General features: G+C 43.5%; 2 protein-coding genes across 2 annotated transcripts in view; one reads left to right on the top strand and one right to left on the bottom strand.

The window, feature by feature from the left end:
- Positions 1-5,858, top strand: part of unc13a (unc-13 homolog A (C. elegans)) — a 48,792-nt gene extending 42,934 nt beyond the window's left edge. Inside the window, exons 38-41 of the mRNA XM_056414500.1 lie at positions 34-90; positions 3,194-3,286; positions 3,657-3,816; positions 3,911-5,858. Coding sequence (XP_056270475.1) covers positions 34-90; positions 3,194-3,286; positions 3,657-3,816; positions 3,911-4,199 — 599 coding nt within the window. The 3' untranslated portion in view covers positions 4,200-5,858. The remainder of the gene's footprint in view (positions 1-33; positions 91-3,193; positions 3,287-3,656; positions 3,817-3,910) is intronic.
- Positions 5,859-6,566: 708 nt separating this feature from the next.
- Positions 6,567-23,678, bottom strand: si:dkey-110c1.10 (unconventional myosin-Vb). The gene is made up of 35 exons (XM_056414499.1): positions 23,652-23,678; positions 22,828-22,938; positions 22,547-22,715; positions 21,803-21,947; positions 21,448-21,604; positions 21,188-21,331; positions 21,005-21,086; positions 20,040-20,147; positions 19,827-19,939; positions 19,413-19,681; positions 19,245-19,326; positions 18,706-18,846; positions 18,335-18,466; positions 17,727-17,810; positions 17,521-17,637; positions 17,330-17,427; positions 17,139-17,225; positions 15,725-16,045; positions 14,709-14,865; positions 14,358-14,597; positions 14,046-14,255; positions 13,823-13,916; positions 13,583-13,731; positions 13,260-13,481; positions 13,053-13,153; positions 12,826-12,940; positions 12,436-12,541; positions 11,561-11,665; positions 10,321-10,472; positions 10,010-10,099; positions 9,585-9,717; positions 9,193-9,490; positions 8,256-8,430; positions 7,745-7,825; positions 6,567-7,665 (listed from the first exon to the last, which is right to left on the bottom strand). The coding sequence occupies exons 1-35, from the start codon at positions 23,676-23,678 to the stop codon at positions 7,504-7,506; spliced, it is 4,977 nt and encodes a 1,658-aa protein (XP_056270474.1). The 3' UTR covers positions 6,567-7,503.
- Between the last annotated feature and the right edge of the window lie 192 nt (positions 23,679-23,870).

Raw genomic sequence — 23,870 nt, 5'->3', positions numbered from 1 at the left:
CTCCCTCCTTCTGTGCCCCCGTCTGTGGGCCAGTGTTCGACGGGAAGGGGGTGAGGTTCACCACTAGTGAGGATGTTTGCCCAGAAAAGGGTATGTGGCATTCGGGCTCGGTGCCTGAGACGTCCAGGACTACCCGGAAAGCCTTTCAGACCAAAGCCCCACCTTCCCCACCCCCACCACCCCTCCACCCCCCCATGTGCATCCCAAAAAACTCCCCTGCCTGCTCAAACTCATCCCAACAGACCAAAACAATGCACAGATTGAACATCTTTTTTTCTCCCTCTATCTCTTTTGCACACGCATACATGCCCACCGCCGCAACTATAAGAACGTAGACTGTATGCATTCACTGCATGTAACGTGCACACTGATGTCCGTATGTACGGCACTGCACTGGATACATACGCCGTGGACTGTATGTATGAGCAGACGCGGAAGCATGATGTGCTGACATCGGACGGAGAGAAAAAAAGAATGGAAATGCATTAAAGTGTGGAGGAATCCTGATCCGGCATGATGTCACCCAGAGAGGCCCGAGACGTGAAGAAGACTAGAATGATGACGTAGCACGATGATGGCCGTTCAGTTTTGTCTGGGAGGGCTCCCTGTCCTCGCCTGCTCGACCATCACACACACAGAGACGGACACATTCAAATACACACACAGATCCCGCGTGCAGCTCGGCCCGCCCGACAGCGGTGGTGAGAGAGGGGGCTCGACTCGACCCCCAACCCGCTCGCTCCACAGATTGAGCCAATCGGAAAACAGTCCCTCGGGTCAGGTGGTCGGCTTTCTGTCACTCTGGATTAATATCCAAATATCTGACTCTTGCTCACACATGATGACTTCATGTGATGCTGCACAAGCTCCAGCACACTGGAAGTCCTCTTGGTGAACATCAGTGGAGTGTGAAGGCTCCAGTAAAAAAAAATATATATAAATATATTGTGTTGTTCCCTGTGGACAGAATCCAATGAGAAACGTGTAGAAGCACGAATACCTTATGTCGGAAGTCAAAAAAAGACTGAATGGACTGCATTCATTTTTGTTTTACTTTGAAAATCTGTCTGAATGTGTGTGGTCTAAATGGCCTCAACTAACATTTCAAAACCTGATTGGACTAAAGTCTGAAGTTTAAATTCTTAATCTTGATTCTCTCAATTCATTATGAGCTCCATTAAAAAAAAAAAAAAAAATTTATTTTCCACCACACAAATTTAGACATAGTTTTCAAAGTAAAATATTTCATAGCTATCTGCGATCTTCAATTTCCGCATGAAGTTTTCAGTATTTTACGACTAGGTATTCTAGGTCTTAGAAGAGGTAAAGAAAACAAAGCACTACGTCTTCAGCTGCTGGATGCAAATGAACTTCCTGCCAAGCAAGCGGCTCTCACTGGATAGTTTTTCCAACCGTACAATAGTCGAGGATTAGAGCAGGATGACGGAGTAGACTCAATTCTTATTAACTTGACTGCTGCTGATCAGTTATGACTGGGCTACTTGCATACTGCAGGCTGCGAGCTGCATTGTAATATAAAACAAAGGTCAAGCTGTTTCGACTCTATTTACAACACACGTTTGAGATTTCAAATGTTAAATACGGTCGAACAATGTGCACCTAGTGAAAAAGACAAGCCTGCGTTTCCTTGGCAACATCTTCCTGCCTCGCAGCCAGCAAAAGTTTTATTTCTCATCTTTTTATGGAAGTCCTCCATAGAGGAGACAAGGCCAGATGGATGGCTGCTGCTCTCTTTGGTCCCGTTGGCAGCGACACCAACCATCCCATAATGCTCCCTGGAGAGCGGCGTGCCAGGAACACTCTGCCGTCTAACTCCCACAGACACCTTGTTTTCGTGGGCGGTTTGTCTGAGAACACGCGAGCCGGCTGCCGGTCGTCTTCCACAGGAGCCACGCCATCGACAAAGGCATTAAATTAAAACCGCCGAAGATGAACGTCCATCTGTCGGCGCATCCTTCTGGAGATGTATGTGCATCTCAACCACGTGTTCACACGCAGCACACGACAACACACGCCGAGGGAAAGATGCGTCCGTCGTCTCCCTCCCAGACAAAAGAGTGAGAGGAGCCATTGTTGTCTTCTATCCTTTAAACAAATGGCAGCTTACAGCGAGGAGTCATATTGAACAGAGACACATGCAGTTTGGCTTGAAATGCAAAGATATCTGACTTTATTCATTTTCAATCCTCGTTAAATTATAAGATTATTGTCAGTAAAATGTGAGACCTGTTATTAAACTATATTTATGTCGCCAAAAATCACAAATTTACGTCAAAGGACTTTACAACCAGAACATCTATTCTGGCTTCAATTTCATTTCGGGGACTCGCAGACATGCAATAATCTCCGGTGTATAGGGGAGATAAAAATGAGATGAAATGACAACATTAGCTCCTCGAAGGTAATAAAAAATATATGTATCTGGGACTTTAATTTGAGTCCTTCAGATTCTCTCCACGCAGCTTTAATAAGAGAGTTGGGTATCGGTCCTGAGCTGCCGAGTCCTTTCCCTCTCCTGTCCCTCCTCTGGCCATGCTTGACCAAGGAATGGGTGTGTCCACCTGTCTAGATCCATCCGAGCATGTCCTGACCTGGTCCACGTCGTGGGTGACACACTGTCAGTTGACCTTTTCCAGCTTCTCCCCCGTCTCCAACTAACCACCCTGCATCCAAACAGACAACCTGCCTCTATGAGTGGGCACACATTACTGGCCTCGCAAACGATTACCTCTCAAGTGTAACGTCTTACTGAAGAAAATATAATGCAGCGATTCAGGATCAGTACCGCCGTTCCCTTGAGTTAATGAATTATAATTCTTCCCGCATTACTTTATTACCTATATTCAGAATGTATGCCCACTCATAGCAGCTCTGTCTGACTGTTCACTTCCAGACCACAACAAGCAGATCTCTATGCCTTGGGTAAAGTCCTCCTGTTACACGGGGATCTGTTTAGAATAAACACCTCTTTGCCCGGTCTATATTCTGTGGAATAGCCAAAAGGTTTTAGCCAAATCCATTTCAATGTCCAGTTTACACATTTGACGGTGTGGGCACAATGGTGTGTGTGTGTGTGTGTGTGTGTGTGTGTGCGAGAGAGTGTTTGTCCTGTAATAGGAGCACCAAGAGTCCATGTTTCCACATTTAAAGGAAGTAAATGCCCTCCTTTTAGGCTCTGGTGTGGACGATGCCGTGGGAGAGGTGTCCATCCATGTGGAGATTTTCACTCACCCCAACACTGGAGAGCACAAGGTCACAGTGAAAGGTAAAAAAGTTTGCTCAGATGTCATGGAGATAGTCCTAAAAGTCCTACGCATTTAATCATAACTAAATTAATTCGGCTCAATAACTGTTAACTAGGTAGTTAGTTTAGTCGTGAATTTTTTCTTCTTCTTTTAAAGTCATAACATATATCACAGTATATGCCTTTAAACATTATATTTTAGTATGTCATTCAAATGTTTCTTATATAGTATAGTATGTTTTGACTAATTCCCTATTTTACCAAGTAACTGAGACCTGAGGGAGAGCCAGTATTTGCTTCTTAAATTCTCTGTTTACTCTCATCCCTCCACATTTCCTCCACATGAATGTCTCTCTCTCTATCTCTCTCGCTCTATCTCTCTCTCTCTCAGTTGTGGCTGCCAACGACCTGAGGTGGCAGACGCAGGGAATATTCCGGCCATTTGTGGAGGTGTACATCATCGGCCCTCATCTCAGCGATAAGAAGAGGAAGTACGCCACCAAGTCAAAGAACAACAGCTGGGCCCCCAAATACAACGAAACCTTCCCTTTGTGAGTAAAAACCCAAATAATGATCGATTCGCTTTTTTTTCGAGGTTGTAGAAAAAAAAATATCCCAACAGACTCTCTCCTCTCCCCCTCGCAGCACCCTGAGTAGCGAGGCGGGCCCCGAGTGCTACGAGCTGCAGGTGTGCGTGAAGGACTACTGCTTCGCGCGCGAGGACCGCACCGTGGGCATGGCGGTGCTGCAGCTGAAGGACATGGCCTCCAAGGGCAGCGTCGCCTGCTGGCTGCCGCTGGGCAAACGCATCCACATGGACGAGACGGGCCTCACCGTGCTGCGCATCCTCTCCCAGCGCAACAACGACGACGTGGCCAAGGAGTTCGTCAAGCTCAAGTCGGACCAGCGCTCTGCGGAGGAGGGCCGCAGCTAAGAGACGCCAAGGTTTATTTTTATTTTTTTAAAGAGGACCCAATCAGACGCCTACTACTGCCCCCCCCCCCCCCCCCCCCCGACGCTAGTCACTGCCCTGTGTTGTAAAAGCACAAAGACGCCAAAAGCCACCACACATCCAGTGCTGTATACACACACACACACACACTCGTTCCAGTCGGGAAGAACACAGCGCGACACTTAATTTCCTTCAGAAAGCACAAGTGTCTTTATTGTTCCGGATAGTGTGAGCCATCCTTTTGATGAGCAACACATAGAGTTTAATCATAAAGCATGTGTTTACTTCCCTCGGTCCGTAGAGGTGAGTCACGCCATTCAAAACACACACACACACACACGCACACACCTCATTTGACTGGTTGAGGTGAGAAATATCTTGTAGCCTTTTGATATTTGTTGGCTTCCTCTCAGAGAAGAGTGCCGAAAGATAATCGCCGAAAAATGCCGAGACCGGCCCAAAGCACAACGGGACCAAGTGTCCAGCTGACCCATCCACAACAACACAAACATTCCAGATATCGGGCAGGGAACAAAGCACTATAGAGTTTAATGTTTACTCCACCGCTCTATTCCAAATTCTATTTATTTTTTAAATAATTCTAAACATCACAGTATATAATATATGAAGGACGTATGTCAAGATATATCCAGGATTATTCGATGGACGTACTGTCCTTGTCCGTCTTTATGTCCTCGTCTACCCGGTAACAGAGCACACTGCCTGACACCCACAATGCCTTCTGTCTCGTTGACCCCCGTTTTGTACGTCTCCTACGCAGCGACTGTATAGAGAGATGAATCTGATGAAAACACGCCCTCAAGCACTGTGGTTCATCGGAGTATACAGGATGCGTGTGTGTGTGTGTGAGAATGTCCAGATGTGAATGTATAATCTGCGTATTGAGCACATCTGGAGCTCATGATGTGCGAGCGTGTTTGTAAGGCGTTGACCTCATGTTGACCTCATGTTGACCTCATGTTGACCTCACGTAGCCGCCCGTGTTGCCTGCTTCCTGCAAATGTAATCACAAAAAGCCATGGCAAGCAAAGAGCATCACACAGAGGGGGGAGGGGTTCAGATTTCAGAGGATTTTCCAAGTGTCTTTTACTCCATGGGGAGGAAGCGTCCTCTATCTTATGACGGTCGTTTCCGTGTTACTGTAAACATTCCCAACAGCACCCCTACTGGGTGTGTGTGAGATGCATGATGGGAGAGGAAGAATACCTTAACTGCCACTTCCTTTTCTTAAAAAAAAAAAAGAGAAAAGTAATTTGCCAAATGCAAAACCTGCATGTAAGGACATCACAACAACCTGAGATCGACGTGCTCTCAGGCTAAATGTCCAATGTTTGAACCGTCTGGAATGACTTGATCTCTGATAGCGAGAAGAAGTCAGAGCTCTGCTGCAGATCCAACACGCACCATGTCGAGGTCTGACATGTTAAACGAGGGTCTACGGCGTGGGTCTTGCACAGGGTCCTTAATGCACCCATAATAACGCATTTACACCGAGCAAGGCTTCAAATCATTCCACAGGTAAATTCATATCTTCTAGAGTTGATTTTATGTGAAACTAAATGTTTTGTATTGATTATTGCCTGTCCAGCATGTAATTCAAATTATATTTTCATGAATGCCCTTTTTTTTTTTTTTTAAGAAAGGAAAGATTGATTGGTTTATGTATATGTTTGTATGTATGTATGGAAAACAGAATCTAAGTTTCTCAATGACAGGGCGTTTTTCTTATTTCTTTTTCTATTTCTGCCTCTTTTTAATATATTTTTACGTTCTCCCCAAAAAGGACTTGATCGTAAAGAATTGCTAATTTAACAGGCCCCCTTTTTTTTTAACAAGGTGTAAGAACTGAACTCTATGCATCTAATCTATAAAACACCCAATATAGATGAGTGGTTGTTTTTGAAGCAGTCTTAAAATGTTTACATTGTGGATTATTCTGATATCAGCAGCGTTTGTCTGAGCTGATTAGAGGCGGGAATGTGTTTGTACAGCGTGATGGACAGAATCAGTTGCTCTGGAACGAAGAGAGAGAGGCTGATTGTTGTCGTTGTACATAGCTCGGATGTAACAAACACACGTCGGCCGATGGGAGGTGAGGTTTGCTGCTCTTTTGTAGACTTGAATATTCTCTCTTGAGTGACTGGGCAGTCGGGTGCCCAATCTGGATATGTAGCTATTGTTGAAAGATATGTATATATATATATATTATATATTACATACATACATATATATTATATATACATATATATATATATATATATATATATATATATATATATATATAAGAAGGCTGTGGAAACACCGGAGAAGAACAACAAGGACTCTGTAACAAATCTGATCATTTAATGGGTTTGATTCAAGAGCCGAATAAAAAAAAACTCAGTTAATTAATCTAAACATGTTGCTCTGTGGCGCGTACAAAGTTTTTCTATAAAAAAAGGGAACATCGGCACCGTCTTTAAATAACGGGTACGCAAGTGTCCCATATAGCTGGTGATGCCACGAAAACAAATCTTTATTTATTGCTGTTGACAATGATACTTACGTCTCCTCATTCAGAGGTTCAGTTTTGCGTGTTTGGGTATTTTGAATGCACGGGATTGCACACAGAAATATGAACGGGGATAAAATGTAGAAGCACAATGAAAAAGCACCCAGACGTGCGTGATCTGTTGAGTGTCGGTGGCGAGGCCACGCAGACACACTGCCGGTCCTTTACTTCCAGGAAAAAGTAGCATGATGGGAACAATAAAACAACAAAAAAGGAAGAAAAAAATGTTTTGTGCACGCATAATTCTTTGATGTTGATTGCCAGTTGATGTCTCCTTTTATTTTGATATTTCATTATTGTTTTCTATTTTTCAAACGTTTGTGAATATATAAATATACGATGATGTGTAGTGGTACAAAGTACTCGCATGATGAATTTTTTTATACACAAAAGATGTTTCTAATTTGTTGGCGTTTTTTAAAATTCTGGTTGTACTTATCGGGGTTGAGGTGACTGGCGCTGCAGTCTCCGTGTGTTTCTGCTTCCAATAAAATATGGAGAAAAAAAAGTCTTGTTTTATCAAATATATATGATATAGCTGCATCCGTGCACAGACTAATCCACTGAAAATTAATAGGTTAAACAATTTAGTGCTGCCAAAAAAAAAAAATTCACAACCATGAAGTTATTTAAATTAAAAATGACTAAATTCATTAGGTCGGGGAATCAAATCTGCTAGAACATGAATAGATCTGCTCTGAACAGCATCCTGTTCTAAGCTCTGCGGAGAAAGGAGATCTTGAGGGAGTCTGGGATGACTAACTGCTCGGCTCGGAAGACGGCGGGCGGCGAGTATGAAAACGTGACTGGAAACACTCGCCTCACGTCCATGAGGAGCTGCGGAGGCTGGCCGTCACAGCGGCCCTTGAGGAGCCCCTAGGAGAGGAGAGACCCCTCGCATCAGACACGCGTCTTTAAAGTGTACACATGAAGCCCGTGTGGGACGGTACAGTACCTGGACACTACGGATGAAATTCACTGTGACCCTTTCATCAAGGTCACTGTGGGGAGTGTAGAGGGTCAGGATCTTCACAATCTACAAAACACACACAAACAAAGTTATATACAAATACATATACATAAACATATATATAAATATAAGTGTATATATACATATATATACACATATATATGTATATATACATACACATATATATATTATATATACATACACATATATATATATACACACATATATATATTATATATACATACACATATATATACATGTATATATATATATATACACATACATACACATATATATATACACATAAACATATATACGCATATATATATACACATTTACATATATATATATATACATATATATTATATATACATATATATATACATACATATATATACATACACATATATATATATGTAAATGTATATATGTGTATGTATATATATATATATATATATGTGTCGCTTCTTCAAGCCGGATGCAGATAGAGCCCCACCTGCTGGCTGGACAGGGCAGTGCAGGTCTGAACGAGGGCCCGCGCGTCCGACTCGGTCTTTTTCCCGGCTTGCAGCAGCTGCACTGCCTGGATGAGGTGCTCCAGTGTGGCCACAGCGCCCCCTGTCTGCAGGCCGCGGCTCCGCAGCCACTCCTCCAGAAGACTCACGTTGTAGCTGAATGAAAAGAATAACAAAGGCCGATATTCAATAATCTGAAGTGTTTTACAGATCAAACCTTTTGTGGGTTTACAGCATGAAATGAAGACTGAGATTTAAAAAAAAAAAATAGATATAAATGATGGATTCACCATTTCTAAATAAAGTATTATATAATGCTTCATAGCCTGCAGTTATCGACTGCGGTAATACTTTATAATAACTGCGATAATACTTGAATCCATCATTTATAGTGTTGAACAATGCTTTATTAATGATTAATTTATTGTTTACTCAAACTTAACTAATGCTTCAGAGCGTGCAGTTATTATAAAGTGTTACCCATATTTTACTATAACTTTTATGACTTACTGTAAATAATTATAGTGTGCTCTTTCACCAGAAGGGATGCAGTATAGTACATTATAGTATGTCATAAAAAGTAATGCTAAAGTATGTCATGGCAATATAAGAAAAGTAAAACATGTAAAGAAATTCCATAACAGTCATACAGTATGTCATAAAAATAATAAAAGGTAATATATCATAAAAAATGCAACTCAAATTACAATAAAGTATGCCATCAAAATGTATAATATATTATGCCATAAAAAATGTCATAGTATATATTGTGTAGAGCTCATTCCATAGTTCCCTCTCAGTATCAACTATCCAATCAAGGTAAATCAACAAATCATCTAAAAAAATATATGATGTAAATAAAATGTAAAGCCCTCTGAGACTAATGTGTGATTCTGGGCCATATATAAATTAACGTACCGTATTTGCATGCCACGGCTCCAGCAGCACATGTCTTTCCTCAGCAGGAGGCTGTTAAAAGCCGAGTTGGAGATGAGGAAGGTGAGCTGGTTGAAGGCCTGCGCCATCAGCGTCGGGGCCAGATCCTGCCGGGACAAAGCGGTGTGAAGGGCCCCCAGCTCCCTCAGCACCGCCGCCAGAGTCGGAGCTACGGCTCCCGCGGTCCTGGAGTCCGACCCCGCTCGCTTTCTGGACGTGCCCAACTTCCCCGCCGAGCCAGACAGCCCCGGGATGGTCTCGCTCTCCAACAGAGCGGGCACTGAGGGGAGAGAGAGCGGGAGCACGGGGGTCAGATTAGAGGAGCAGTGGAAGGAGGAGCGTGAATAGCATCCGTAGCGTCTCGATTATAGTACCTATGATGTTTTGCAGACGTTGCTCAGTGATGGAGAGGAGCTGCTGATAGGCCTGGATGCAGAGGTCACTCAGGGCGCGGATCAAGTCGCTCAGATCAGCTGTCAGGGGAACCACTTCGTCTGAGTCGAGGGTCTGAAAAGCAATCGATCCACCGTAATGCACGACTACTACACGGATTATGGTCTGTTAATATGATATGATATGATATATTGCTTTATTCGTTCCACAGTGGGGACATTTCAAAATCAAAGCAGCGGTGCACATCAGAGCATCAATGAAAATAAATATAAAACACAAAACTAAATACTAATACTAATACTAAATACACAGGGGGTAAACAAAGTAAAGTGCTGAGTAATGCATAAGTAATGAATCAGAGACGGTGTGTGCTGGATAATAAATAATAAATACAGGTGCGTCCTACCTGTTTTGGGGAGTGCTGGGTCAACAGGTCGTGCAGCAGACAGGTGTTTTTCAGCCACAGAGCGGTCATATCGACATCGTTACTATGCTTCTGCAGGGACAGATGGGATGAATAAAGATTCAATATTGGCACTTGGGAGATGAACAAAATGTACCCGTGCAATTACGTTCGCGTGTGTGTGAGAGAGATGTGGTTTACTTTGTCCTCGGGGGCCAAGTTGTTGGACAAAACAAACAAAAAGTCAGTTGTCGAAGCTCCGGCCTCACACATTGAACCTCGGCCATATGGCGCCACGGGGAACTGGCGGTTACCTTTAGAGCGGCCTTCATCGCGGTGACGGCGGCGCTGCTCAGCGAGCGAGCCAGCGCCTGGTCTCCGCTGCAGTCGGCCTGACGGACACACAGGAAGAGCACGCTGGCGGCGAGGCCGGGAGGCAGAGACAGGGCGCCGTCGACACGGAGGTCTGGACCGCGGACGGAGAGAGAGTCATAGGTCATATCAGCTGGAGAAGAGTTCATTCTGTTTCTAAAGCATTTAGAGAATCCCCTTAGAGATGTGTGTCGGACACGATGACGTCACTTCAGTAAATACTCGTGTTTAATATGTTTATTGTATAATAAAGAGCCGACGTCCCTGGAACAAACCAACGCAGATTATGTTGGCACGTTTTGATGTTGCTTTTAAATAAAGCAACCAAAAAAACCTCTAATGACATTAGCAAACTACCTCTTTGGTACAGTTCTTTTTGAACAATCTGATATCCACAAAAAGTCAGCTGAAAATATCAGTTTACTGACAAAGTCAATATCAGGTAACGCATCTTTTCTTTTATTAAAATACACTTTGCCACTTTTATTTTAAAATATATACTTGTTTTAGAGCACTGTTATCTGTTTTTTGATTTACCATATGTATCTATTATTAGTTTATTATATTTTTGATTCATTAGGGTTATTATATGTTTTATTCTACTGCGTGACAATCTGAAGGACTGCACCCCTCTGCTCACTAAGAAACATTAAGCTTAGCTTTTAAGTCTTACATTTAGTTTGTATACTATTTTGTCATTTTAAGTCTTGTAATATTAGATCTATTGCTGTGAAGAACGTTGGCCTGCATGATGGTCTGAAAAGTGCTATATGAATAAAGTTGAGTTGAGTTAGAGACCTGCAGAAGGTTCCCTGTAAACATATTGTTCACCAGGTCAAAGTTAGAAGACTAATATCTGATTAGAAAACCCTTGTGCAATTATGTTAGCACAGCTGAAAACAGTTATGCTGGTGATGTAAGCTATACAACTGGCCTTCCTTTGAGCTTGAAGTTTGTAGAACAAAATTAATACTTCAAATATTAATCATTATTTCTAACCTTGTCAATGTCTTGACTATATTTTCTATTCAATTTTCAATTCATTTGATAAATAAAAGTGAGTTTTCATGGAAGACACAAAATTGTCTGGATGACCCCAAACTTTTGAACGGTAGTGTACATCTAATATATTATTATTATTATTGTTAAACGTGACTACGGTGTGTGTGACGTTCTCCTCGCCTGTGATGAGGTTCTTGAGCAGCTTGGCTTCGTCTCTCTTCCGACATTCCAGCAAACCGGTGACCGCTGCCGGCTTCGGGCAGGAGGACGTCTCCGGGCTGAAAACTGACGAGAGCGCCAACACAAAGCACTGAAACAACAGCAAAGAGCTACGGCGACGCACGGGAAGAGAGAATAATCGGAAGGTTTGTACTAAAATACAATTAAATACGAACAAATTTAACTCAAAATATGGTTATAACAGCATTAAATGGTTAAGCGACAAAATACATTTAGGATTTTTTCCGCCACCTTATGAACCATCAGAAACTATCTAAACTAAAGATGGAGAAGCGGCGTTCAGTTTCTATGCACCAAATATCTTCAGCTGCAACTCTCACTTCTTTTAAATCAAGATTTCTATTATGAAATAATTTCTTACTATGCGCTCTTACATTTATTCCTGCATTCTATACCCGTCTTACTCTATTTAGCCTGTTTTATTATCATATAAGCAATTTAATGACTGTTTTAAAATGTATTTGAATGTCCTTTTACAATATGTTACTTTTGCACTCTGTCTCAAAGCTTCTAATGAAGTACCTTGTTGCTGAAATATGCTATAAGAAAAAAACCTGCCTTTCCTTAATATGTTGTACTCAAGTTCATGAATTAAATGGCAGAGTGGAAAAAGTCAACAGACGGAAGGCATTTCTTTTATTTATATGAACTTTTGCTCTCTCTGATATTTCTCTAATAATCAGTGTTTACGTTTCGGTTTTTCATGTTTATTTTTCACAAAGGTTTTTCCAGTGATGAAGAAAAACCACCAAACACTTTATTCTGAACGTGCGAAACAAAACCAGAAGCTCTGGATTCTTCCGATGAAATCTCACCTCGGGTCAGGAGTCGCCTGAGTGAGATTGTGCTTTTAAGCTCCTTCAGCTCTCGCCTCAATCTCACACACTCTTGCTCTCTGGCCTCCAGTAGTCCGTGCAGCTCCTCCACATACACACAAACACACACACACACACACACACACACACACACACACTCGCTTTCAGGATTCGTGGCTCCGAACGGACTTTCCGTAGAAAAAGCTCAAGCGTTTCATGACGATTGCAAGCAGCCAGAATCCACTGGCTCTTATGTTATCAGGAATAAGGTAAAAAGGGACTTTTATGTGCAGAAACAAAGACAATTGGGACCATCGGGACCATTTGTTTCAATCCATAAAACAGCCTTTCCTCAGAATCCTCCATGGCGGCCTTCCCCCAGCCTGATACCTGTTGCTGTGCCGCGGAGGAAGAACCAAAGATCGCTTGACTAAGTTGGCACCTCAGAGCCTCCAGCTCCTCCTCCGTCTGACTGCACTGGTTACGCAACTGGCTCTCCAGAAACCTGACACAGACAAGCAGAGACATGACCACAGAGTTCACAGAGTCCCCCCGCCCTACTCAATATAAATGACAGCATGAATTTGAAGGGGGAAGCGAGTTGACACACGACTGACTTGTTGGCCACTCGCACGGCGTCGTAAGCGTGGGACAGGTCCTCTCCTCTCATCTTCACGGCCGGGTCTCTGGTCACGTCCATCATCTCCATCAACTGGTCCTGTCAATGCAAGCGTAAAACACGGCGTGCTATCCTGATGAGATTGTGTTTGCTGCAGATCGAAAGGCTCAAAAGAACTCAAAGGTTTCGAGACGTTCCCTCACACCATTGGCGTTTCGAGGCTCCACACCGAGACCCTCCTCTCGGCGGAGGGAGACGTCACGCTGACCCTGCGCACCTCCTCCTCCGGGTGAGGGGAGGCGGCCGGGAAGGGCGAGAATTGGAGCGGGGTGAGAGACTGGGGCGACAGCGGAGCGGGGCCGGTGGGAGAGAGAGGCTCCCAGCTCAGACTCTGGGTGGAGTCCGTCCTCCGGTGGCCCTTGGCGCGCTGCAGCGAGAGGAGGAACGAGACCCTCAGCGACCAAGATGGGAGTTTCAGACCCAAAATAGTATTTTTTTCCGAAAAAGTATTAAAAAAAGAGGTGAAACCTCCGTGAGCAGACTCATCTCCCGGAGGTTGTCGTATCGTTGCTCCAGTCTGGTGAACTCTCTCAGGAGACCCTGGTACTTCCTCCTCTCCTCATCCAGCTCCGCCCTCAGACCTGCACTCGCCTGAGACACAGCCTGGTGCACACACTCTGTCCACACACACACACACAAGGACAATTAAAAAAAACACAGAGAAAGAAGACCCATGAGGCTAATGAGTGTAGAGTGAGTAGAGCGTACCTTCTTGTGCCTTTTCTTGTTCAAACAAACGAGCGGAGAGATCCTCTCTCTCTTTGCAAACACTCTCCTTTTCTCTCTGCATGGCCTGCAACTCCTAAAACATGACGAGAGAATGAGGATAAACAATCAAAACGTCTGCGTATCAAAATGAACTCGTCTCGTTAACAACGGTGAATAGTGACCGGTCACCAGCAGAGTGTCGAGCGTGGGTCGGCGGACCGACCTGCGTGAGCTGGAGGATCTCCTGGGCAGCTTTCTCCTCCGCCTTCTTCCTTTCCTCCGCCTCCTTCTGGCTGATGACGGGGCCGGGCGGAGGCGTCTCCCGTTTGCGGCTCTCTAGTTTCTGTACCGTGGCCCTCAGAGCCTCCAGCTCGGCGCTGGTGGCCCCTCGCTCTGCATGCAGGGTCTCCTTCAAAGCCGCACCGTCCCTGGCCTGGAGGAACACACACACACACACACACACACACAGCGTTATGGTGTGAATAATGACGTCAGATCCCATGATTCAACACCCCCCCCCCCCCACCCCACCCACCTCTTGGTCTGCTCTCAACTGCAGCTGCATCAGTTTGACCTCCATGCCCTTGTTGAGCTCCTTGAACCGCTCCACCGAGCGCGCCTCGGTCTTCAGCGTCATCAGCTCCCTCCTGGCGGCCCGGCGGCGCGCGCAGCACTGCACGAATACCACCGCCGCGCGCACTCGCCGGTACGACCGCCGGGCCAGCCACCCGCGCACTCTGGCCTGAAGCACCACCGCAGCCCGCTGCGCCACCAACTGAGGAGGCAGAGTGGGGGGGGGTGGGTCAGTCCGATAACTCATAACTCACGCGTCATAATGGATGTAGCGTCCAGACGGAGCATCGTGGGAGGAAAACGTGTCTCTGACCAGTCGGTGTCTCCGGCGTGCCGCCGTGCCCCTGGTGAAGGCCTGGATGGTGACGGTGGCCTGTCGGATCACGAGGAACATCCGTCTCACCGCCACCATGCGGTAAGTCTTCTGGATGACGACGGCGGCCTTGGTGTAGCGCAGCCTCAGGACCAGTCTGCAGCCAAAAAGGGCAAAGGAGACGTTCAAGTGCAGAATATCCACTTTAAAAAAAAGGTTAAAAAAAGGCAATGTCTGTTTGAGTTGGGGGTTGATGACGATGCCACGAAATATTGAAAGATAACAGATGTGGAGATAGTCCTCAGAATTTCCACAGAATGTTGCGCAGTGTTATAAACATAGTAGTTTAAAACATCCACCTGGCTTCATTAGCGATACTGAATAAATGATTAATATATGTATAAAACTAGAACGGGCACTCGGTAGAGCGCATACCTTCGCATATCAAAAGATTGGGCATTGAATTATGAACATGTTGGCATTAGTTGCATGCCAATTGGATAAAAATTGACCACGCTATGGTAAAAAGAAGATTTTGACCTTTTCATGACCTTGACCTTTGACCCGATCAATCCCAAAATCTAATCAAATGGTCCCCGGATAATAACCAATCATCCCACCAAATTTCATGCGATTCAAGAAGATGTTGACCTTTTCATGACCTTGACCTTTGACCCGATCGATCCCAAAATCTAATCAAATGGTCCCCGGATAATAACCAATCATCCCACCAAATTTCATGCGATTCGGTTTAATACTTTTTGAGTTATGCGAGTAACACGCATACAAATAAATAAATAAATAAATACACGGCGATCAATACATTACCTTCCGCATTTTCAATGCGAAGGTAAATATAGATCATTCAATTCACCAAACAGGTCTGTTTCTCTTGAGAAATAAAATGCCACAATTTGGGTAAACTTGGAAATGCATAAATGTTGTATTGCAACAACTTGTATATAAAAAGAAATGTATTCATATCTCAGACACACGTGTGTTTCTGTCCTGCTTACCGTCTGGCCAGAGCTCCTCTGCAGTGTCTCTGCATGGTGAGAGTTGCCCAGCAGATCCTGGAGTATTTGACCCGGGCCAGCCAGCCTCTGACCCGGCTCTGGATGACCGCAGCAGCCAGCCGCAGCCTCTCGGCTCTCAGCCGCTCCAGGAAAGCCACCTGACCGGCCCGGAAAAACACTTTGGTCTTTCCAAAGCAGTACTGGTCGGGGTCTGGGATGAGCTGAGGCAGGACTCGTCTGCACGAGGCCTGGGACCGCTCCTGACCCTGGGCACCGCGAAGCAGGAGACGGTACCTGCTGAAGAACTCCTCGTACGTCCACCTGGAAACAAAGAAAGAGCGATCCGGGAAGATCGTTTGCGTCTTTTTTAAATTAATTTGACATAATTTGACTCCAGCGATGAAAATGAAACAAGCAATGATAAAGAGATATATATTACATGTTTAAACATTTAAAGAGACATATATGACATTATTAAACATTTAAAGAGACATACATGACATTATTAAACATTTAAAGAGACATATATGACATTATTAAACATTTAACCCTCCTGTTACCTTTACATTTACGAACATATTTTACCCTCGGGGTCAATTTGACCCCAGTAATTAAAACCTCCAGAAAATTATTTGAATTAATATTGCTTCCCAAGTTTAAGTGTGAGGTACTTTATGTTTGTTTGTTGACTACCTAAATAGCCCTTTAAATAAATAAAAAAGTTGATATTTCTTATATGTTTGACACAGTGAAAAACAGCCTGGGGTCAAATTGACCCCAAAGAACACCGACATTAAACATTGAATGGAGTCAAATTGACCCGAAAGGTAACAGGAGGGTTAAAGAGACATATATGACATTATTAAACATTTAAAGAGACATATATGACATTAATGAACATTTACACCATGGTATGCTCTCATCATTTGGTAACATAATCACCCATCAGGGATTGTTTCGATGTCTTTTGGGTATGTTCGATGCAACTTGGACATCTGAGGCTTAAAAAAGTGTTTAATGCAACAACAAAATCGACATGACTCTTTTCTCAACATCCATGTTTGTTCATTGGTTGAGAGTTCAGGGGCGTCCTTTAAGATGCTTTACACTGGCCAACACTTTAGTGAATATATAAAGAAAATTAAATTGCCGTTGTTATACATTATCCATCTCAAACATGTTTTATACCTCGAAAAAAAATGTAAAGTACATTTTATACCATAAAAACACAAAATTTAAACAAATGCTTAAAGGGAGGCAATGAATCCAAGGCCTCATTTCATGCACGGTACACATCATTTGCAGTTAATGATCTATTAACCACAAATGGCTGTAGCTATCAAAACTCTGGCATCGTCTTTAAATTCTCTTACTCTACAGAGAGCGAGATGGATGTCGAGGGAGCGCTCGGTACCTGGATGGAAAACCCGCAGCACTGATGCGAATCGTCTCCAGCACCCCACAAGCTCTCAACTGCTGGACCGTCCTCCGGGGGTCGAACCTAAGGAAGCGAGGCGGTGAGGCTGCTTGTTGCACACACACACACACAGGTGTAAATAAAATGCACGAACATTTAACTGTGTGAAGACAACAAAAAAAGCGTACACGAAAGCTTCTTTGAGGTCGTTGGGTTTAATACAGCGGACGTAGTGCGGCGTGGTGTCGTTCAGAGCGTCCATCAGCATCTGTAAGGACTGACGGAACTGACAAAGCCACCGCAAAACGCAGCGTTACAGACGGCGTCGCCGCACCGCGAGCGAAGAGAGGAGAGCGTCGCCGCGGCAACAGCAGCTCACCTGGATGCCCACCGTCAGCTTGTGCTCTCTGGCGGCTCTTTTCCCCGAGCGAATGCTTCCATCAGCCACGGAGGGAACGGTTCCCTGCTGCTGGAACAACTCAGCCACCAGCTCAGACTGACGCACACAGACACACACACGTTAGTGATTCCAGGAGACACACACACACGCACTAAATGAAACCCCGATCTGCAGCACGTACCTACCTGACTGGCTTTGAGGATGTTGATGAGCTCCTCAAAGACTGTATCTCGATTCTTGCCTAAAAAGCCATCGCATTCATATTGCACCTGAGGAGAAAAGAGAAAACTGTAGTAATAATAATAACTAGAATGGGCACTCGGTAGAGCGCATACCTTCGCATATCACAAGATTGGGCATTGCATTATGAACATTTTGGCATTAGTTGCATGCCAATTGGATAAAAATTGACCGTGCTATGGTAAAAAGAAGATTTTGACCTTTCCATGGCCTTGACCTTTGACCCGATTGATCCCAAAATCTAATCAAATGGTCCCCGGATAATAACCAAACATCCCACCAAATTTCATGCGATTCAAGAAGATTTCGACCTTTTCATGACCTTGACCTTGACCTTTGACTCGATCGATCCCAAAATCTAATCAAATGGTCCCCGGATAATAACCAATCATCCCACCAAATTTCATACTTTTTGAGTTCGGCGAATAACACGCATACAAATAAATACGCGGCGATCAAAACATTACCTTCCGCATTTTCAATGCGAAGGTAATAACATTTCATCACCTGTTATTAAACTACAGGTTTCTGCGTGTCGGCCCTCGCCGCTCACCGTGTCGGCGAAGTGCAGAACGACAAAGGCGCTGTTGGACATGCGAGGTTTCTGGAAGTGAGGGTGTCTCTTGCTCGTCAGGTGCTGGTCGTACAGCTTCCGCACGTAGCTCTCATCGGAACCTTTGGGCATCTGATGAGAAACACAGACAATCATGACGGAGACTTAGAGCTGTGGGAAATTATCACTAAAAGCACAGAGTTAAAAGAATCTAAGAAAGACCCATAAATGCTTAAAATAACAGCGAATATGTTCACGGTTGTGAAGATTAATCCGTGTGTGTGTGAGACAGAGAGAGGAAACACTAGAGCCAGATCAAAATAAGGCCAACAAAAAGACAATGAAAGGGGGGGTAAGAGAGGGAGACTGACCCTGCACTCCTCGTCTAACAGATCAAAGAGGCCCAGATGTCCCTCGAGGAGATCGATGCACTGCTGATTATCACTGAACTCAATCCGGCTCCAGGCCAGCTCCTCGCGGACGTACTCCTCCTGCTCCAAGTGGAACACATGCTGCGGAAATGCAAAAATATTAAACTTCAAAATGAAGAGGGGGAAAAATAAACGTTAAAAAAATAGACGCATGGAGTCTGAAGCTAAGAAACCGGTTGACAGAGTGAGACAGTCTGGGCTTGTTTCCTTCACAACAGAGAAGTCAAGAGAAATACTTCCCACTGCATGTTGTAGCTATGAGGAAAACAAACATTTCTTCCCTAACATCTGAACAATATAATGGGGATTTTGGACGAAATTGTAGGAAAGAAAAACTCTGCAAAAACTAAAAACAAGACAGCCATTGAAATTATTTAGGGACGATTCCCCCAAAGTGTGTAAGAAGAAGAATTTGGCTACGGACACATGCAAGTCCATGACATCTGGTTGGAGACGTGTCTTCACGTCACGTGACTTACCCTGTTGAACTGCTGTTGCAGTTTTTCATTCGCATAATTTATGCAGAACTGCTCGAAACTGTTCCGGTCAAAGGTCTCAAACCTGGAGGAGAGAGAAGGAAGACACGTCAGTCCAACTTTGGGAAACTCCAGTAGCACTAAAAACCACTTGTATCCGGTGTCACTCACCCGTAGATGTCCAGGACCCCTATAAAGGATTTGGCCGGTCCCCTCTGTGTGCGCAGAGCAGAGTTCAGCCTCTGGACAGTCCAGGTAAACAGCTGGCCGTAGATATGCTTGGCCAGCGCATCTCTGGCTTCTAGGGCCTGTTGGCCGGACACGGGCTTGACCAGCAACTCTCCCCCTACAGCCAGCCTGCGATTACACAGCCAGTGGGCCATCTGAGGCCCTTCGACTCCTAACAGCTTGGAGAAGACAGCCAGAGGTCGGTCATCTGCCTGGAATAAAACATTTTAAAAAAGGCTTCAGGTGGACCAGTCATGTGAACTGGAAGAAGGAACGGTAAAACAGTTAAGGGGGAGGGGGGGTCTGTAGAATAACTAAAGCCCTCCAGGCGAGAGGACACATAAACACATGGCTTACATCAATGTAACTCCGGTCAGAGTTTCTCCCACTGGCTTGGATGTTGATGTTTCCCAGGTGCAGAACAGCCGACAGGATCGTGAAGATCTCCATCTGCTGGTCAGGCCTCACACCTGCAATTATAACAAATACCCCCACAACAATGTTTGCGTTATCTTCATAATCAACCGACATGATTCGATTACAAAAACATATTACCATGTGTAATCCTACCTAGGGTGGTGAAAGCATTGCGCGTGCGCTCCAGGTCCGATATGTCATCAGTACCAGGAATCTGCATCTCTCCTCCCTGGCTGGTGTAGCGGAAATGCTCAGGTGAGTCTGTGGGAAACACACAAAGCACACTCACACTGCATTTAACAATATTAATATAACATTATATGTATATACAGGACTGTCTCAGAAAATTAGAATATTGTGATGAAGTTCTTTTGTTTTTCTTTTAAAAAAAAAAAAAATGTCATGCATTCTGGATTCATTACAAATCAACTGAAATATTGCAAGCCTTTTATTCTGATTTATTGCTGATTATAGCTTTACAGCTAGAAAACTCAATATCCTATCTCTAAATATTAGAATATCATGAAAAGTATACTAGTAGGGTATTAAACAAATCACTTGAATTGTCTAATTAACTCGAAACACCTGCAAGGGTTTCCTGAGCCTTGACAAACACTCAGCTGTTATAAATCTTTTTACTTGGTCTGAGGAAATATTAAAATTTTATGAGATAGGATTTTAGAGTTTTCTAAGCTTTATGTATCAAAATATTAAATTAATAAAAAAGGCTTGCAAATATTCATTTGTTGATTTGTAATGAATCCAGAATGCATTTTTTTTTTTTTTAATTGCATTAAAAAAAAAAAACTTTTTATCACAATATTCTAATTTTCTGAGACAGTCCTGTATATATACAAATATATATATATATATAAATATATATATATATAAATATATATGTAAATATATATATATATATAAAAATGAATATATATAAATTAATATATATAAATATATAAATTAATATATATAAATATAATGAAAGATATAAATAAATATACAGTATATATATATTTATAGATATAAAAATATTTATATATATATTTATATATATATATATAAGGACACAGAAAATGGACATGGTCATATTTTGAGATCATGCTGTGGTTAAGTCTCACCTAGTTTTAGGGATCTCATTTCAGGCAACTCTCTGGAAGCACACAGCTGGTAGAAGATGTGGTAGTTCCTCTCTGCTGACGCCTTACATGCACATGAACATAAAGACGATAATCATGAAAAGATGCATCATAAAACAAAAGGATTCTTTTGTGCACGAGCGTCACGGTGACTGAAGAGCTTACTTGGAAGACAACCCGAGACTTCTCCAGTAGATACGTCCTCATGTTTGCCCCAATGATGTCCCCTTTTCTGCCGAAGCCGATCTCGATGTACTTCCCAAAACGACTGCTGTTGTCATTTCGAGTGGTTTTGGCGTTCCCGATAGACTGTGGGAAAAAGGAAATGTTTTATGTATGTGTAACAAACAAAAAAAGGAAAAGGAAAAACCATAATTGATGGGAAAATCATCAATAAGTGATCACTCTGTTCAACCATCCATCACCTCCATAATGGGGTTGGAGGCCAGGACCCTGTCCTCAACGCTGGTCTGCTGCGAGGCTCCCCCAACCACAGCAAAGTATCGCATGGTGAATTTGGCCGAGACCGTTTTCCCCGAGCCAGACTCTCCACTGATGATGATGGACTGGTTCTTCTCCTCCCTATTCACACAGTAGGCGTGACCATCAAAACCCTAACAGTGACGATGGTGCATGAGCAAGAACGGAAATATTCTAATCGAAGTTTTTTTTCCACACGCTTACATGATGTAATTAACCTTATGTGTCTGCATGGTTTATGTTGCATCTCTCAAAGGTTCCCGCTTGACATAGCGTGACCTCTAGCCTTTCACCTCTGACCTGGTCATCGTGCGGTAGGCTTCCTCCGCCACAGAAAAGATGTGGGGCTCCATGTCGGCCGTGTCCTGGCCGCTGTAAGCGTCGATCACCTCCTCTCCGTATATGGGCAGCTGGTCGTAGGGATTGATGGCCACCAACACAATACCTGGAGGGGCGGGGGGGAAGAGTCAGCACGAGACTTTGAGGATATTCACAGGACGCATCCTTTATGAGAAAGATGAAGGACATTAAATGTTATGCAAAAGCCATTTCATGACATTTTTTAATTATACATGAAATAAAATTCAGCATTTAGAGCAAATCTAAATCTAAAGAGTTTATTTATTTTTTTTACCAAGAACATGAAGAACCTTAATCATTTTAACTATATTTAAGGGTCATAAACTGTAGAACTGTCATGATAAAACTACTCAAATTGAATGTATACTAAAAATGGGGAGCGAGACTTTTGAAAAACATTGCATTATCTTAATACCATAAAATATGTCATCACATCTTCCTAACAGGTGTCAGCGAGGGAGTTTCCTTCCCGTCTCAACCTTTGACCTCCTGTGATATAATCTGACAATATGAGCTGTAATCATACAGACGGAAGCACACGGGAGCTGACTGTTAGTGGCACTGTGCCAACACAAATCAGAACTTCCTTCCATCACGAATCACGTCCCGCTTTTAGTGAGACGATCATCTCCGTTTCGGTTAGAATTGCTGAAACCTCCCCGGTGTGTGTGCCGTCGTGTTTACCACAGTACGTGTAGATGCTGCTGTAGTCCAGGAATCGAACGCGCAGGTTGTGCAACACCGCAGCTTCATGGAGGAAGCTCAGAGCCGTCAGATCATTCTCCCCCTCCAGGATGTCGGGGTTGCCCAACGGTGGGAGATCAGAGGGGGACGCCACCGGGTATTGGGCCTCCTACCGATGGAGAAGGAAGTTCAGACACTGGAGCATGGGACTGTCCTATTTGATGAGGACAATACTAGAGCAGGGATTTCTGGGTAATATAACGGGTAAGTGCATGCCTCACCGTTCCATCGGAGAGCTGGAGCAGGAGATGCTTCTCCCCAGGATCGTAGTCCCGAAGGAGCAGGCCGGACACCCAAACTGCATCCGGGTCAGGAATCCACACACTTGCTCCCTAGCAAGGAAGCAGATTTGATTGAAAAATATCGAGAAAAGGAGATACTTTGGAGTCCAGGAAAGGAGATGTATGAATTGCTTGATATTCTATTTTCTGTACGGACACTCTTCAGGTACATGGAACACTTCCTGGCCCCACCCAGACAAGATAAGTGTCCCCAATCAACATAAAAGGCTCCTAAACAGTGTTAAAAATTAACACCGGTCATCCTACTCTAAAGTGCCTGCACAGATTAGCCATTACATACTTATAAAATATAAACTTTGCCTATTAATTTGTCCATTTTACAAAAGAAATCCACACAATGTATTAAAATGTTATAAAATATATGAGCACCAGGTTTACAGACATTTTCTAACCCTCTTTTTCAGGTTTTGGGAGAATTTATCACATACAATCTTTTATTAACTGTAACATATTGGCTGAAAAACCAGTAAAGGAAAATATTTTGACACTTAAAACATATTTAGGAGGAAGATTAGCATGACTGGGAAAGACTGACACACACACATACCAGACATACAAACACCACAATGTGCATATTATCAATATGGTAATCATTTGTTTTATATATAAATATGTAAAAATATATACATATTTACAAACAAATTCTAATTATTACTCTTCTTTCTATGGCCTACAATTAGCAGGCCCGGCATGAGAAAATGATGACATTATAAAAAGAAAGAAAACATTCATGTCAGTCTTACCTTACTGTAAAGCTCCAGCGACGTCATCTTAACTACCTTAAAGCATGCAGATCCACATCATTTATAAATAACTAATAACACAAATCAACAGTGAGTTCCTATCGACACGTCCCTCTGGAGCAGCAGCCTGAAGACGAGCCTCTCCGTGTCCTGCTGAGTGTGTGTTGCACTTTGTCCGGGCTCATGAGGACCGCGTCACGTTAACGGTTAATCGGAGGC

Source organism: Pseudoliparis swirei, chromosome 5 (assembly GCF_029220125.1).
Source record: "Pseudoliparis swirei isolate HS2019 ecotype Mariana Trench chromosome 5, NWPU_hadal_v1, whole genome shotgun sequence".
In the NCBI taxonomy this organism is placed as follows: domain Eukaryota; kingdom Metazoa; phylum Chordata; class Actinopteri; order Perciformes; family Liparidae; genus Pseudoliparis; species Pseudoliparis swirei.
The sequence above is the reverse complement of the archived record's forward strand: the minus strand, read 5'-3'. Positions and strand labels throughout refer to the sequence as shown.

What these genes read in the sequence shown, in the direction of transcription:
- si:dkey-110c1.10 (XM_056414499.1), bottom strand. Translation starts at nt 23,678, where the DNA reads ATGACGTCGCTGGAGCTTTACAGTAAG. An exon ending in AGCTGACGGTGGGCATCCAG is followed by an intron (nt 17,428 to 17,520) that starts GTGAGCTGCTGT and finishes TGGCTTTGTCAG; the next exon opens with TTCCGTCAGTCCTTACAGAT. An exon ending in CGATGAAGGCCGCTCTAAAG is followed by an intron (nt 10,100 to 10,320) that starts GTAACCGCCAGT and finishes CTGTCCCTGCAG; the next exon opens with AAGCATAGTAACGATGTCGA.